Raw genomic sequence first — 13876 nt, forward strand, 5'->3', positions numbered from 1 at the left:
TGCGACGAAAAAGGGAAAGATTGGGGAGACGCCCTTGAGGCCAGGTCCTCGGTGCCACTGATCATTGGCCAGGGGTGTTTTATCACTGGCACCATCCGTGATGTTGCAGAAATGGCAGGATCGGGAACAGGCCAAACGCCACATGTCAACCTCTGATCTACCCTTTAATGGCGAAGGCATGCGCGGCCAAAACAAACGCCTCGACCTCTTCCATATAGAGTCTGGTTTACAGATGGAGAGCCGCTTTCGCGACACCCTAGGAGGTTCAGGAAAACAAGGATACGAGACCTTGACGAGAGGAGAAGGGTCAAGATAGTTGTAAAACAATTTGTTGACGAGCAACAAATTGCCCAGAGAACGTGGAGGGAGAAAGGTGAAGATATGATGCCATATCTCCGCTGGGAGCTGTTTTGAGCCATCATGGAAAGCAACCGCGCCGGTCTCAGTAGCCCTGCGGGTATCCGATTCTTCCTTGGCCCTCCACTTATTGCTCTGGTCGGTCGAAAGGTCTGGAGCCGCCGATACAGGCTTCTCGGACGCGGATGATTGGGTCGCGTCGATCTCGTTCATCAAAGCCGAAGTAGGGTCGTACGAGGACTCGGAACTCTGAGCGCTGCCATCGCTATCGATGCCGCCCCTGGTATGGCTGGCGCCGTTATCAGACATGGGAATATCTGGGCTTTGAGAGGCAAGCCTTATCCGGGAAGCATCTAGCCTGGATGCAGGCGGTGAGTCGCGGGACCGGTGCTGTGGGACTGCCATGGCCCAGGACGTATGGAGAAGGTTTCAAGAGCAGATGTGCAGAAGAAGGGTACAACTGCGAAGAGTTGTAGCTAGTCAAGGCAACAAATCAACACTTGTCGGGTGGGTGCCTTGACGGGAAGCCAGCGCTGGACGTTTAAATGGGTTTCCCGAACGCCGTCAGAAAGATGAAGGCCCTTGATGCGGATCCAATGGCTCTAAGGAGCACATTGTCGCCTCGTAGGCGGCACAAAGAGAGGACAAGGAGCAGAAAACGGGTTGAATGTTTGCCACGACAAGAGCACGGATAGTGAAGCCGGAAAAGGATGCAAATTGCCAAGGGCACACAGGGCTGGCGAAGGATTTCAGTCAAAGAGCAACAGCCGCCCCTGCCAAACGTGGGGGCCAACTGCCCAAGTAGGTATCGTACATGACTAAGCCTTCCCCATTACGCCTGCCTTTCATTTGTAGTAAGTACTACTACCTAATGCGTAGTAGTGCCTACCTGCTAGTACCACCTAGGTAGGCATGTACCAACCTTATATTCGTACCTCCACGTGTTTACCTTACCTGTAATACTACTACTACCTAGCGTCTGGGTAGCACCTCCCACCTTTTTCTCTTGTCATCGTCGCCTTCAACTGACCCGACTCATAGATGGACTCCAATCCCTTCATCGGTTCGCTCGATGAGGTTCAATGTTTTGTAATCAACTCACCTACGGGCTCGTGACTTTCTGTACCGGCCAGAACCGAGCTTCTTATATCATGCCATCTACTAGGCTCCTAGAGGCTTTGGTAGGCCATCAGCTACGCAACGCTTCCTGACATAGGAGTCTCCAATAGTATTGTTTGCCCATCTATATTCGTTCGAAACACTATACTAACAAGAAACAAGGAAAAGTAACATGGTCGACTGACGCTACTTAGTTTCAGGGAGGTCCTCTCCAAGGGTCTCTTCCCAACAAACGGAAATTGCAAAAAAATATTAGCACAATGAACGTCCAACATGAACCTGGCCTTGCTACAGGCCCGCCACTTGAAAAGGAATGCGACTGCCGAACTGAACACACCGCCAACAGCTATTACTGAGGGACTCATGAGTCATGAACCTCTTTAGCCCTTCTCCCGCTCACTGCTTGCGCTTGCCCTTGGGCATCCTCACCAGCCAATATAGGAACAACGACGCGGCAATGTTGAATACGATGTACACCATACCAATTCCGAAGTCGCGCCACCTGTCGTCGAAGTTGGAGCCGACGCTGCGCAAAAACTCATTGGTCGTGGCCGTGGGGCAATACTGGCAATTCGCGGTCGCGTCGCCGTTCGTCAGATACCCACCCTGCTCTTTCATGTAGATGCCCAGGTACTCGCGGCAAGTCTGGTTTGCCGGTGGATTGATGGTCACCAGCTCGTTGGGGTTGCATGTGACATCGGCGTTGGCCAGTCCTGTCGACAAGATGGCTGAAACGATATACCTGAACGGCGACACGTGGTACATGAAGATCCAGAACCGGGGGAGGCTGTCCGCGGTTGCCAACACGCCGCAGAAGAACAGACACATCATAAAGAGCATATTGGCCAAGCCGGCACCCGCCTCTGCCGTCTCAGAGATTGCAATGCAGGCATGGGCAAATGTGCAAGTGAAGATGAGGAACTCCCAGAACAAAAGCCACATGAGGCCGCCTCGCTCTGCTTCCTGGCCATCCACCTGCGCGTTCTTGTAGAGTCCCACGGGGTAATAGAGGCAGACAAACATGAAGACAGACATGAGGGAGTTCCATGGGATCTCAGCACAAATCTGAGACAGCATAAAGACCTTCCAGCTATACGTCTTGGATGGGCGCTCGCGGACCTCGTAAAGGGAGCGCTGGGTGATGAAATGGGGCATCTGTTGCTGCACGAGCTGACCAAAGATACTCAGGATGTTGAAAATGGCGAACATTTGGTTCTGCAAGCCTTGGATACTCAATGGTGCGTTCAAAAACACCAGACCGATAAAGAGAGCCACGGCGGTACACAGAGAGAACTTGGCATAGATATATGTTGGTGTCCGCCAATATTGCTGGAACACGCGCTGCGACACGACGAGAAACTGCTCCCACAGGGGCGCAGCGAACTCGCGGTATGATCCAGGATCGCCGGTTTGGAAGATGGCCTTGTCTTGGTTCGAGCTCTCTACCTTGAGGCGCTGCAATTCGCCTTGAACAGACTGGTACTCGGGGCTCTCTCGCCACGCCTGGTGCCAGTCAATCTCGGTCACAGACCCTGGGGCCGCGCCAATGGCCTCGAGCATCCATTCAGCTGGGTTTTCGCCAGGGTGGCAGCGAGGGGCGCCATGACGCTCGAAATACGAAACCATGGTTTGCGACTGGGGACCAATATCACCGAAATACACCGTCTTTCCTCCCTTGGCTAGGAACAACAGTCGATCAAAGCGCTGGAATAACATCGCTGAAGGCTGGTGGATCGTGCATAGAATCGACTGGCCAGCCTTGGAGAGTTTCTCGAGAAGATCTAAGATAGCCCAAGAGGTTTGGGAATCGAGGCCGGAAGTAGGTTCGTCAACAAAGAGGAGGAGCGGCGGCTTCGCTGCCAGCTCAACGCCGATCGTAAGGCGCTTACGCTGTTCAACATTGAGGCCTTCTCCGAGCACGCCGACTATAGCATCAGCATAGTCTTGCATATCTAAAAGCCTGATGACTTCGTCGACATAAGCAATTTTCTCGGCCCTGGGTGTGGATGCTGGTTGGCGCAGCAACGCGCTGAATGTTAAAGCTTCGCGAACGGTGGTGGTCTCGAGATGCAGGTCTTGCTGCTGGACATATCCAGTCTTCCGCTGGAACGACTCATCACGCAACTTGCCATCGACCAGCATCTCACCAGTGATGACTCCCATGGAGATGCGATCAGCGAGGCAGTCGAGCAGAGTCGTCTTCCCCGCTCCTGAAACACCCATGAGGGCTGTGAGGGTTCCCGGTTTGACCCAACCGTCGACATGGTCCAGAATCCGCCTCGGCTCGCCCTTGATTTTGATATCATAACAAACATCACCCCAGTGAAAGACACTAGTGGAGGCCTGGATGACACTGTCGTACTCGCTACCCTTGATACTGGGGATACTTCTCTCTGCAACTGGGATTGGCCCAGACGTGGATGCCTCAACGTCATCTTTACCGTGGGACACGGCAGGGACATGACCACGACGGAAGACAAGGACCTCGCCCTTGGACTTCTTCTCAGTGATGTACTCTGAGGCGACAAAGTAGAGCAGGTGGAAGAAGATGATAAAGCCGGCGAGGATACCAATGTTCCGCCACTTGTGGGAAAGGTGGTAGTTGTACAGGGACCCGATGTAGTCGGCGCCTCTCACGAATTCCTGGCCTGGAACGGAACCGACCGAGGTGCACGCCATGTTCTCTGGCGAAGCATTTTGATATCCATCCACCGACGGTCTTGGGATGAAAGCATCACACTTGAAATCGCGGCCGTCAAACTCGTTGACCATGAGTGATTCGAAACCATACGCGACTGGGTCGATGTAATTAATCCAACGACACCAATCCAGCATATAGTCCAGAGGTATGACGAAGCCGGTGAAGATGACCAATGCCAGGAGGAGAACGGCCGAGGGCACCATGGCTTGTGACATGGTTCGTGATAGCGCTCCACTGAACAGGGCCCATGTCAGTTATCAAATATGGCAAACACACAAAAAGCAAGAAGATTTGGATGCTCAACTTACATGGACCGGAAGATGCCGGACATGGACAGGGTCATCAGGAATGACACCAGGATGAAGAAGAAGAAGGCTCCAGGATCACGCCTGAGATGGGTCATGAAGTAGACGACAAGATTGAAGCAAACGCCGTTGGCAATTTTATATGGCATATCGACCAGGACGGACGAGAACGACTCAGCAGACGAGTGGTAGAAGCCGTAACGAGTCTGCTTCTCGACGATGGGGCGTTGAGCATACAGTGTCAGGATCTCAAGGGCGCTTGAGAAGGCATTGGTGAGAACAGCGATAAACAAGACAGCAGCCCGGGAGTAGAAGGATGAGCTGACAGGTTGGAGGTTATAAAACAGGGAGGAAATGATGAGACCGGTGATGGTGTTGGAAATGAGGGAGAAGATGGTGAAGCTCGGGTCGCCAGTCAAGCGCTTCCAGCCCCTCCAGAGACAGAGTTGGACCTGCTGAGCATATGTCAAGGTGAAGGGAGACTTGAGACGCTGTCCCTTGGCCTGGTTGGCCTTCTTGTGGGCTCGGAACTCGTCGGCGAGCGAGTTGTTTTCGGCGGAGATGTCTTCCTTGTACTTCTCAATCTCGATCTGCAGAGCCTTGTAGGCGCCACTGGCCTTCCAGCATGCAGCGAACTCGTCTGGCGTACGGGGGACACGGCCTTCCCAGCCAGGACGCACGACACGCTCGCTCGAAGCCGTCATGGAAGTCAGAAAGTCGGGTGTCGTCTGGCGGACAGGGCATTCAAAGCCCAATTCGACAAAGTACTGCTTAGCCTTGTTGCAGGACCCGAAGAAGATTTGCCTTCCCTCGTATAAGAGGATGACCTTGTCGAACAGGTCATACGCGCTCTGCGGTGCCTGGTATATGGACACGGCACACGTCTGTCCGAACAACTCGGATTGGAGCCGCAACGTCTTGCAGAACTCGATGGCGTTGGCTGAGTCGAGGCCGCGAGTAGAATTATCCCAGAACTGCAGGGGGGCGTTTGCGAGCGTGGCTTCAGCAATGGTGACTCGCTTCCTCTCTCCACCCGACACGCCACGGATGAACTCGTTGCCCACGCGTGTATTTACAGTGTGGCTGATACCGTACATGGCCATGACGACGTCGCGGCGATGTTCGCAGAACTGGTTGCGCGTGATTCCAGGGGGCGTCTTGCCTGCCCACCTAGCACGAGAGGCAAAGGTGAGGGTGTCACCAACCGAGAGCATGGGGAAGTGGACGTCGACCTCGGCCGTGTAGATGGACTCTCCGTGGTGCTGGGTATGCATCTCCTTGGGGCTGATGCCCTGGTAGTTGAGATAGGTCGACTGGTCGGCGTAGATGCCCTTGGTCACACCAGCGACCGTCTTGAGAAAGGTCGAGCACCCAGCACCAGGAGGGCCCAGGACAACGAGCATCTCGCCCGTCTTGACAAGGCCATCGAAGTTACGGAGAATGTCGATTCGGCGCTGGCCGTCGCCCTTTCCGAACAGCCTGGCGGCCATGGCTGGCAAGGTGAGCCAGATGTTGGCCACGGTCTTCTGGTAGTCGGTCTCGGCGCCGTATCCAAATACATTCATGTTCTGGAAGCAGAATCCGCTGTGGCGGAAGCCACCGCCATCCTCCTCGACGTTCTTGGCCACGGCCTTGGCCCATTCCCGGGCACTAAACCTCTCGCTGGACGGGTTGAGTGGCGAGTTGGGGTCCGTGTCAGCAAAGATGTTGGAGTCATCGCCATAGAACGCCAAGTGCTGCGCTGAGTGCATCGAGAACCGGCGCGCCAGCTCCTGGACGGTCGAGTGGCGCCTCTCCATTTCAATGCCGTCGCCATCCTCAGCGCCGGGTTTGGGTTTTGAGGCCATTTCCATGGTGCTGGCTTCCACATGGTCCTTGGATGTGCCACGCTGTCTGGAAGTGTCCTCGCTCGTCTTGTTGACATAGGTCGTGGCGCTGGTGGGAGAAGCCGATCCCATAGTGGGCGGCGGCTCGTAGCCGTCCCATGTGCCGGGCCCGGACTCCTTCTCCATTGCTACAAATCGACAGAGACAGCTAGTTCAAAAGCCCTATTAGCCTGGAAACTCCTTGGTGTGGTTCGAGGAATCCATTTCGAAGATGAAGTACTCACCAGTTCCGGGTAACGGACCACAAGCCTGAAAGAAGTGAAGAAAGGGCGATGAGAAACTGAAAAAGAGTGATTACAGCTTGACAAATCAAACAAGCCCCCAGATTCCCTCGAACTTATCGCAAGGGCAGACAACTACTTAAAAAGAAACTACGACCCGTGTCACGGGGTCGAGCACACCCCGTCGGTCCGCAAAACGGCCCCCTCCGTCGGGGACAGCTGGGATCCGATCTTGGGCTGGAACTGGAGATTGTACCCCGTACTTCGTGCGAGTAGGACTGGCTTGTGACTCGCAACAAGTCGGCAGTTGGAGGCTGATTGGGCACAGGCTCCCGCGATTTTAGCCTCTTGTACTGAAGCGGATGGCATGTCTTGGAATGTCTGACAATGTCTAACAATGTCTCCGAGGACATTTGTTACTCGTGAATCTGCTTCGTACAAGTATTATTATGATGTCGCATCGGTTTCGCTCGGACTGGAGTCGAGCTCTTGGTGACTTATTACTGTATTAGCTGGAAACTGCCCCTTTTTATATGTCGGCGGAGAGCACATCATCCTCGAGTCGATCACGGTCTGTTCATAATAGTTGTCAACTCGAAGCCGGCGCCTCACCATGTCATCCGTCACCTCGTCTGGCCCCCGCAAGGCGGCCAAAGTGCTGGCATGCGTCAACTGCCAACAGCGCAAAAAGAAATGCGACCGCAGGAGTCCATGTTCCATCTGCATCAAGGTTCGTATCCTCCCGATTTTGCACATGTCCCCAGACCCCGACCCTCCCCTTACTTCGCGCATCAGTGCTCATGCCCACGTCTGTTACAGCAAAATATAACGTGCATTCCCAGCAAGCCAGCGCCCCCGAGGCGACGACACCAGCCGACTAAGGAGCTCCTCGAGAGGATGACGCGGTGCGAGGAGCTCCTCAGACAGTGCCTCGAGCAGCGGGTGTTTGTGAGAGGCGACACCCGCTCAGGGGAGGACTCGGTGTCAGGGTCATCAAGGGGCTCCTCTGACGCGGCCACAAAAACCAACGACGGGAACAGAGGGGGTTCATAAGAGAATAGGATCATGAAATCAGGCTCGACATGATGCATTCCGGAGTCTTATTATCTACTAATGTGTATAAACTAGAAAGTGAGGAAGTTTGGGGGTTTGTTTTCTGGGACACAATGCAAGAAAGACAGGACGACGGCGGAGTGGATGATTGATACATTTTAGGAATACCCCCAACTCTCACGAGTGGCCATTAATATCACGAAGGCATGAAATTTGACGAGACGTTGGTCGGATCCGCTGGTAACACGCCGATGGGGCCGAGAAGAGATAGACTTTCGCGGTTTTCAGGAGTCCCGTACGGATACATAGTAGTACTAGAACATGGGACGACTCCATCCGACTGGAATGGTTGCATATCAGAGACATCAGATGATGGTCTTTGGCGCTTCTACGAGTACATCCTTGCAAGACTATTATACTATCCGTACGAGTACTCGTAATAAGCGGCTCCCCGGTGCGGAAACCCTGCTTCCAACAACCCCCTAGAATATCCCTTGACGCTCTTATTACATTATTACTGAAGAGAAGGAGAAAGCAAACACGATATATAGCCGTACTTATACTCGTAGGTGTGTGTGTGTGTGTGTGCGTCTATCCATACTCTTCGCCCTCGACCATCAGGCGGGGAGCATGTGCTATACTCGTACGAGTAGACATTCCTGGGGATTCCTACAACATTCCGTCCTTCCATCCTTCCATCCTTCGGGCCCTAGTACGAGTACGTACTCGTAATATTATAGCGCGCTTCACAAACCACGCGTACGAGTACGGTTGCAGGCAAGCAAAATCTGAGACAACACAGCACCCGTAAGATTCGAGAACAAGCACTGACGGCACTAAACTTGCATCAGTCCGGACTCCTGCATCTGCCCGAGACTCCGCAAATCGCCACCCCTTCGATAGTAAGGATATTCATATCCGTATCACTCCATACGTCACTCGAGAAGCTTTCCTCCGTCTGCCAAGGTGAGAGTAGTATGTTCAGGCTAGCTGTGTCAGTATCAGAGGAAACATAGATATCCATATCAATGTCATGAGTGGTTGAGATTTCTGTCCTTCCACCGTCACTTCGTTATCATACAAGGTACAAGGTCGTTCCCTATTACTGGGCATTGTTCATCGCCTGCTCAGGGGACTCATCCCACTGGTTGCCAAAGATCTGGAAGGTCTGGTCCGCCCCCCAGTTTGTCATCTGCGCGTAGTTCTCGAATGCCCCCTATCGTCGCCAGTCAGTATTACATCTCTCCACTAGAGCATTTGCACTCACCCAATCAAAGTTGTTCGCCTCGAGCATCGACCCCGGTTCCAGGGAGGCCGACGCCGTCAGCATTGAGAAAGGCGAAGCAACAGCGGCAGCCCTGAAATTGTCGCTATTGTTGTAGTCAAAAACTCCAGACGGCGACAGCCCCAGCTCCATCCCCATGAACGCGCTGGTATCCTGCGCCGGAGATGCACTCATACCGCTGCCGCTACAGTCAGGAACAACTAGAGGAGACGGTTCCGGTGCAGGCCCGCTGGTATTCCCACCCAAGCCACCATCGGCCTGCATGGCATTTTCGCCGCCCTGGGCAGAGTTCCTGACCATTTGGAGCAGGATCTCGAGGATCTTAGACGCTTTGAGCGCCTCCATCGAGGTATGCGCCAGGCTCTGCCAGATGTTGCCGGCTGTCTCCACCGCAGTCATCATCTCCGCCCTCTGCTCGGGAGTCCACAGGAAGGCGCCCTCTTGGTCTCTCTGGGATGACGGCTGCGCTGCCATGTTGTCGTAATGGAGATCGAGAATGACGAGCAATGTTGGCAGAGTGAAGTCGTTGGTGGCGGTGGATCTGACATACCACCCGACAGACTGCAGCCGCCCACCTGGCTGGGACTCGCGATGAAGCGTGGCAAGGTGTCCCAGTGCCCGCAGAGAGGCCTCGATGGCGCTGCGCCGCGAGTGTGCGTACCTCGGATTCTGCCTCGCCCGAGGAATGTACTTGCGGTGAAGCAGGCAGAATATCTTCTGGCACAGGACATCCAAATTGAACCGGGCAATCAGGAGCGGCAGGGGGTCGTGCGATTTCTCCAACGAGGTCAGCTTCAGATGAGGCGGTAGCTCCTGCATAATCTGACGCAGCTTTGCGTCGAATCGGATGATCTCATCGTACGGGACATGCTTCCCTATGCCGTTGTTGACCTGGAGGATGTTGCCCAGTTCGTTGCAGAGCTTCGCCTTGGCAATCATGTACGCGATGGGCGTTGGTTCCGTGGGGGGTCTCGATGGTGGCAACTCCTTGATCCCCGGGTGAAATTCGTCGTCAAAGATGTTGTTGGGAAGCTGCGTATCGCAGTCGTCCTCGCGTATCATGCTCGGCAAGGACACCTGATGCGAGAATACCACGTCAGACATCCTCACCAGCGCCCAGGTTCGCCGTCTCATTTCCTAATAATTTGTCAGGTTTCTGCACGATGGCGGGCCCCAGGAGTGATTGGGGGAACCTACAGCTTGAAAAGGAGTGAGCGAAGGGAACCACTTGGCATCCCTGTGGTAGCCCATACGGAAGGCTGTCCTTGTGATGAGAGATACAATCATCCACAGGCCACTATCGGCATCCCAGCGCGACGAGTACTCTCCCAAGACGTAGAGAATCATGGTCTCCACAGTATATTCGACAGGCTTCGTGTAGTCTGCCTTGATCAGACATTGGACAGTCCTCAGGCGGTATTCGGTTGCCATCTCCAGCGTGCGCCCTTTCCACTGCGCCGGTTCATCGCCGACCTTGTGGTAGCTCAGCATGGCCATGGTCAGAATCGAGTACAGCAGACCAAGCCACATGATCGACGACTTGGAGGGGTCCTCCCAATGCTCCCGTAGTTGTTGGCGGAAGGTCGGCCCGTGGATGATGGTGACAGCGTTGTCCATTGAGTTGAAGTAGCGACTGCAGAGCGTGAGGATTCTCGACTTGGCCGGGAGCTCTGCTCGCAACTCGACCTCGGATGCGGGTATGGCCCCTAGAAGCAGAGTTGGCCCCTCCCGAGCCGCCACTGGTTTCGATGCGCGCAACCGCTCAAAGCTCGTCTCCAACTCCGCCTTGTGTGCGATGAAGTAATTCTTCACTTCGACAATGTCTGATAGAAGATTGTGCCAGTGTTCTTGGCCGAAATACATAGACTTCCCCTTATCTGCGTCCACCTTCAGTGCTCCCAGCGATGAGAGCAACGTGTCGTCGGCGTCACTCCCGTCGTCATCAGCCATGGCAGCCTCACCGGTATGGTCAGCCTTAGCAGAGGACGTGCTATCGGTGACGGAGCTTGACTGAGCAGCGCTGGCAGTACCTGTGTTGGGCACTTCGATATTGGCCCCGCTGTGCATTAATGAGAGCACCAAGCCTTCTAATCGGTCGATACGGTTCTGCATATCATCAGGACTCGAGTCACCCCCAGTCGAACCCTTTTTCCGATTTACTGGTGTGGCATAGGAACATGACGAGGTACCAGTGCCATCCCGTTTGGTGCAGTTGCTGCAGGGGTGTTTCCTGTCGCACTTCAATTTCCGTGCCCTACACGGGTAACAGCTCAGAGGAACACGGTTCCTCTTACGCACCACGCGGTACTGCTCCTCGGGGGAGCGGGCGCCCGTAGATGAGTTGGTCGAGGGGGGGGTGGGAGTCATGGTGGCGATTTAAGGGGCGGACAGGCTGAAGGGGGCAGCGTCAGAATTGGTGGAGTTCAGTTCGCCTTCACAGGGTGCCAGAGCCCTCGAGTTGATCCTAGAGATGGGCCCGTCACACCAAATGGCCAAAGATGGTGATGGAGAACTGGTGCTGGGATGATAACAGCACTGATCGTAACGTCGCCACTGAAGCGGGGGGTTCTGACCCCCGATGGTTACTGGCGATACGTAGTATATAACCAGCTAGACGACCAATTCAGGGCCGCCGGCAAGCAAATCTCGGGATGAAACCAGGGGTTCCGGGTCACGAATTGAGGCTGTGGAAGTTGGCGAGGTGAAGGCGAAGCGTCGCGTGCGACGATTGAGAGTCTCAACCAACGGGCCTTGCAGGCGCGAACACAAGCAACAGGTCAAAGCGATGGAGCAGCAGTGTCCACGACTGACCGACAAGACTCATCGGCAGATACTGCGCAAGCAAGTTAGCACAGGCCTCGTTGCGATGGGACGTGACCACTCACCACTTATCATCAGTCAGCTGCGTCGCCGTGGCTCGTATTGGTACGTGCGTCAGTCAGCTCGGACCAGCATGAGCATAAACGGCGGGGGTTACGGAGGAAAAGAGTTGACGGCGGTTGTTGGACGTCAGCAGTATTATATAATCCGCTTGGCAACAGCTATCTGTGGATGGCGTACGATTAAGCGAATCTGGAATTTAAGAGAAAAAAAAAAGTACCAGGTTGTTTGCTGACGGTGGGAGCCTGGATTCCTGGAAGGAGCCTTGGACATGGACATGGTGGTATTATCCCGGGAAAGCGGCAACAGACAATGCAGCAAGACCCGCCACCGCCTATAGCTTCAGGCATCTCTCCCCTCTCTCCCATTTTCAAACAATGCAAATGGTATTGTCGACTATATAGGAACCTGCTCCCCTTAACCAACATCTTCCCAACACCTTCTCAGCCTCGACATGGCCCTTGAGCTCGCCCAATCCCCTCATTGCTCAGACAACATCTTCGGACTTAAGGCCCGGATAATACCAGATCCCAGCACACGATAGAATCTCTGTGACTCACTCTCTCTCACTCACCCAACCTCTTTACACTCCCATCGACAATTTCCCTCACAGACTTGCAGCCAGGACCGTCCACTCATGAATGATGGATCTTCCGTTGTACGGGGTCGCTAGTGGAGTAGGAATCCAATTGTATCCAATATCCATCGTCAATTTGTCATCCACGAAGCGCCCGCCCTGACCTCATCGCATGAACCTGACAAGGACGTTTGGTAGCTACCTACGCACCAAGCACAGGACTTTCAACATAGCAATCGGTACAGAGTACGGATAGAGTGTCTTTCATTCTACTTCTCGTCATCATAATTGATTGCGCCAGATGCGGCAGCGCCAGCGCCAGCTACATAAACCTCCCCGGCTGAAATCTAGGTAGGCTACCCTATGCTCCGAATCTCTGCCCCCGTTGCAGCCTCAAGAGCCTGGCATATCCTGTAGTTTGTAATTAATGCGCCTGTTGTCCTGCGACGCCCAGAGAACCCATCATGGCATTCCGACCGTCGTCGTGCAACCAGCCCTCTTCCGCACTGTCTTATTTTTCGTTCTGACGGACCTTCTAAGCCGTAGTCGCACCATGTAGATACCAGAACCTGACCATGTTTCCACCTCATGCCGCTCCCGTATCCCCGGCCCCGGCAACGCTGTATGGCTTGAGGAAGTCGGGATCATTGTCAAGCTCCTCCTTGACCTACAAACGATGTGTTAGCTAGAGAGACCTCCCGGCGACAAAGGGGGTTGCCGGCCACTTACAATATCCAGTCCTCCAACCAACTCGCCATTAACCCAGAGCTGGGGGAACGTCGGCCACTCAGCGTATTCCTTCAGCCCCTGCCGGACCTCATCGTCGGCCAAGATGTTGAAGAATCCGTACTTGACGGAATTCTCCCGGAGAATGGCGACCATCTGTCGCGAGAATCCACACTGGGGCCCGCTCGGCGTGCCCTTCATGAACAGCATGACGGGCGCAGCCTTGACCAGGTCGGCCAGGCGTTTGAAGAGCTCCTCCTTTTGCTTCTCGGGGTCGACCGGCCCGCTCTGCTCCTCCGCCTTGGGCGCCACCTGCTCTGTTCCGTTGGGTGCGTCCGTCGCGGCGGGTGCCGCACCGGCAGCCTTGGCATGTGTCTCAATCGCCGTCCGCACCTTGACGGCGCTGCTGCCGCTGACCGTCTCGAGGACCTGGCCGTTCCTTATCAGGACGAGGAAGGGAACGGCAGTCACGTCGTACGCCTCGCTGATGTCGCTGAGCTCCTCGGCGTTGATGGACACCCACCTCGTGGCGGGGGGTTCGGTGGCAGGGTACTCGGAGGCGAGGGTCTCGAGGACGGTGGCCATCTGGGCGCAGGGAGCGGCCCAGGGTGCGTGGAAGGAGACGATGAGGAGGGTGCTCGGGGGCAGCGAGCCCAGCAGCTGCTCCCACTGGGCCTCGGTCTCTATCTCTGTGATCTTGGACATGGCGGAATCGTGAATCGTCAGTCGTGCTGTGGCGGTGGTCGATTTCGATCGATATTGAAGG

At 54.8% G+C, this 13876-nt stretch overlaps 3 protein-coding genes across 3 annotated transcripts; all 3 read right to left on the reverse strand.

The window, feature by feature from the left end:
- Positions 1 to 1872: 1872 nt before the first annotated feature.
- Positions 1873 to 6494, reverse strand: CDR1_1 (Multidrug resistance protein; the record flags this gene model as incomplete). Its single annotated transcript, XM_083189780.1, has 2 exons — positions 1873 to 4411; positions 4486 to 6494. The coding sequence occupies 2 exons, from the start codon at positions 6492 to 6494 to the stop codon at positions 1873 to 1875; spliced, it is 4548 nt and encodes a 1515-aa protein (XP_083053639.1).
- A 2250-nt stretch (positions 6495 to 8744) lies between these two features.
- On the reverse strand, positions 8745 to 11294 carry ACO1O0_000282 (transcription factor domain-containing protein; the record flags this gene model as incomplete). Its single annotated transcript, XM_083189781.1, has 4 exons — positions 8745 to 8858; positions 8910 to 10064; positions 10125 to 11072; positions 11226 to 11294. 4 exons carry the CDS (start codon positions 11292 to 11294, stop codon positions 8745 to 8747), a joined length of 2286 nt encoding a protein of 761 aa, XP_083053640.1.
- A 1676-nt stretch (positions 11295 to 12970) lies between these two features.
- GRX3 (thioredoxin-like protein) lies at positions 12971 to 13815 on the reverse strand (the record flags this gene model as incomplete). Its single annotated transcript, XM_083189782.1, has 2 exons — positions 12971 to 13051; positions 13114 to 13815. 2 exons carry the CDS (start codon positions 13813 to 13815, stop codon positions 12971 to 12973), a joined length of 783 nt encoding a protein of 260 aa, XP_083053641.1.
- Positions 13816 to 13876: the final 61 nt, after the last annotated feature.

The sequence above is a fragment of the Amphichorda felina genome, assembly GCF_050947745.1.
Source record: "Amphichorda felina strain 45539 chromosome Unknown scaffold_1, whole genome shotgun sequence".
Taxonomy (NCBI): domain Eukaryota; kingdom Fungi; phylum Ascomycota; class Sordariomycetes; order Hypocreales; family Bionectriaceae; genus Amphichorda; species Amphichorda felina.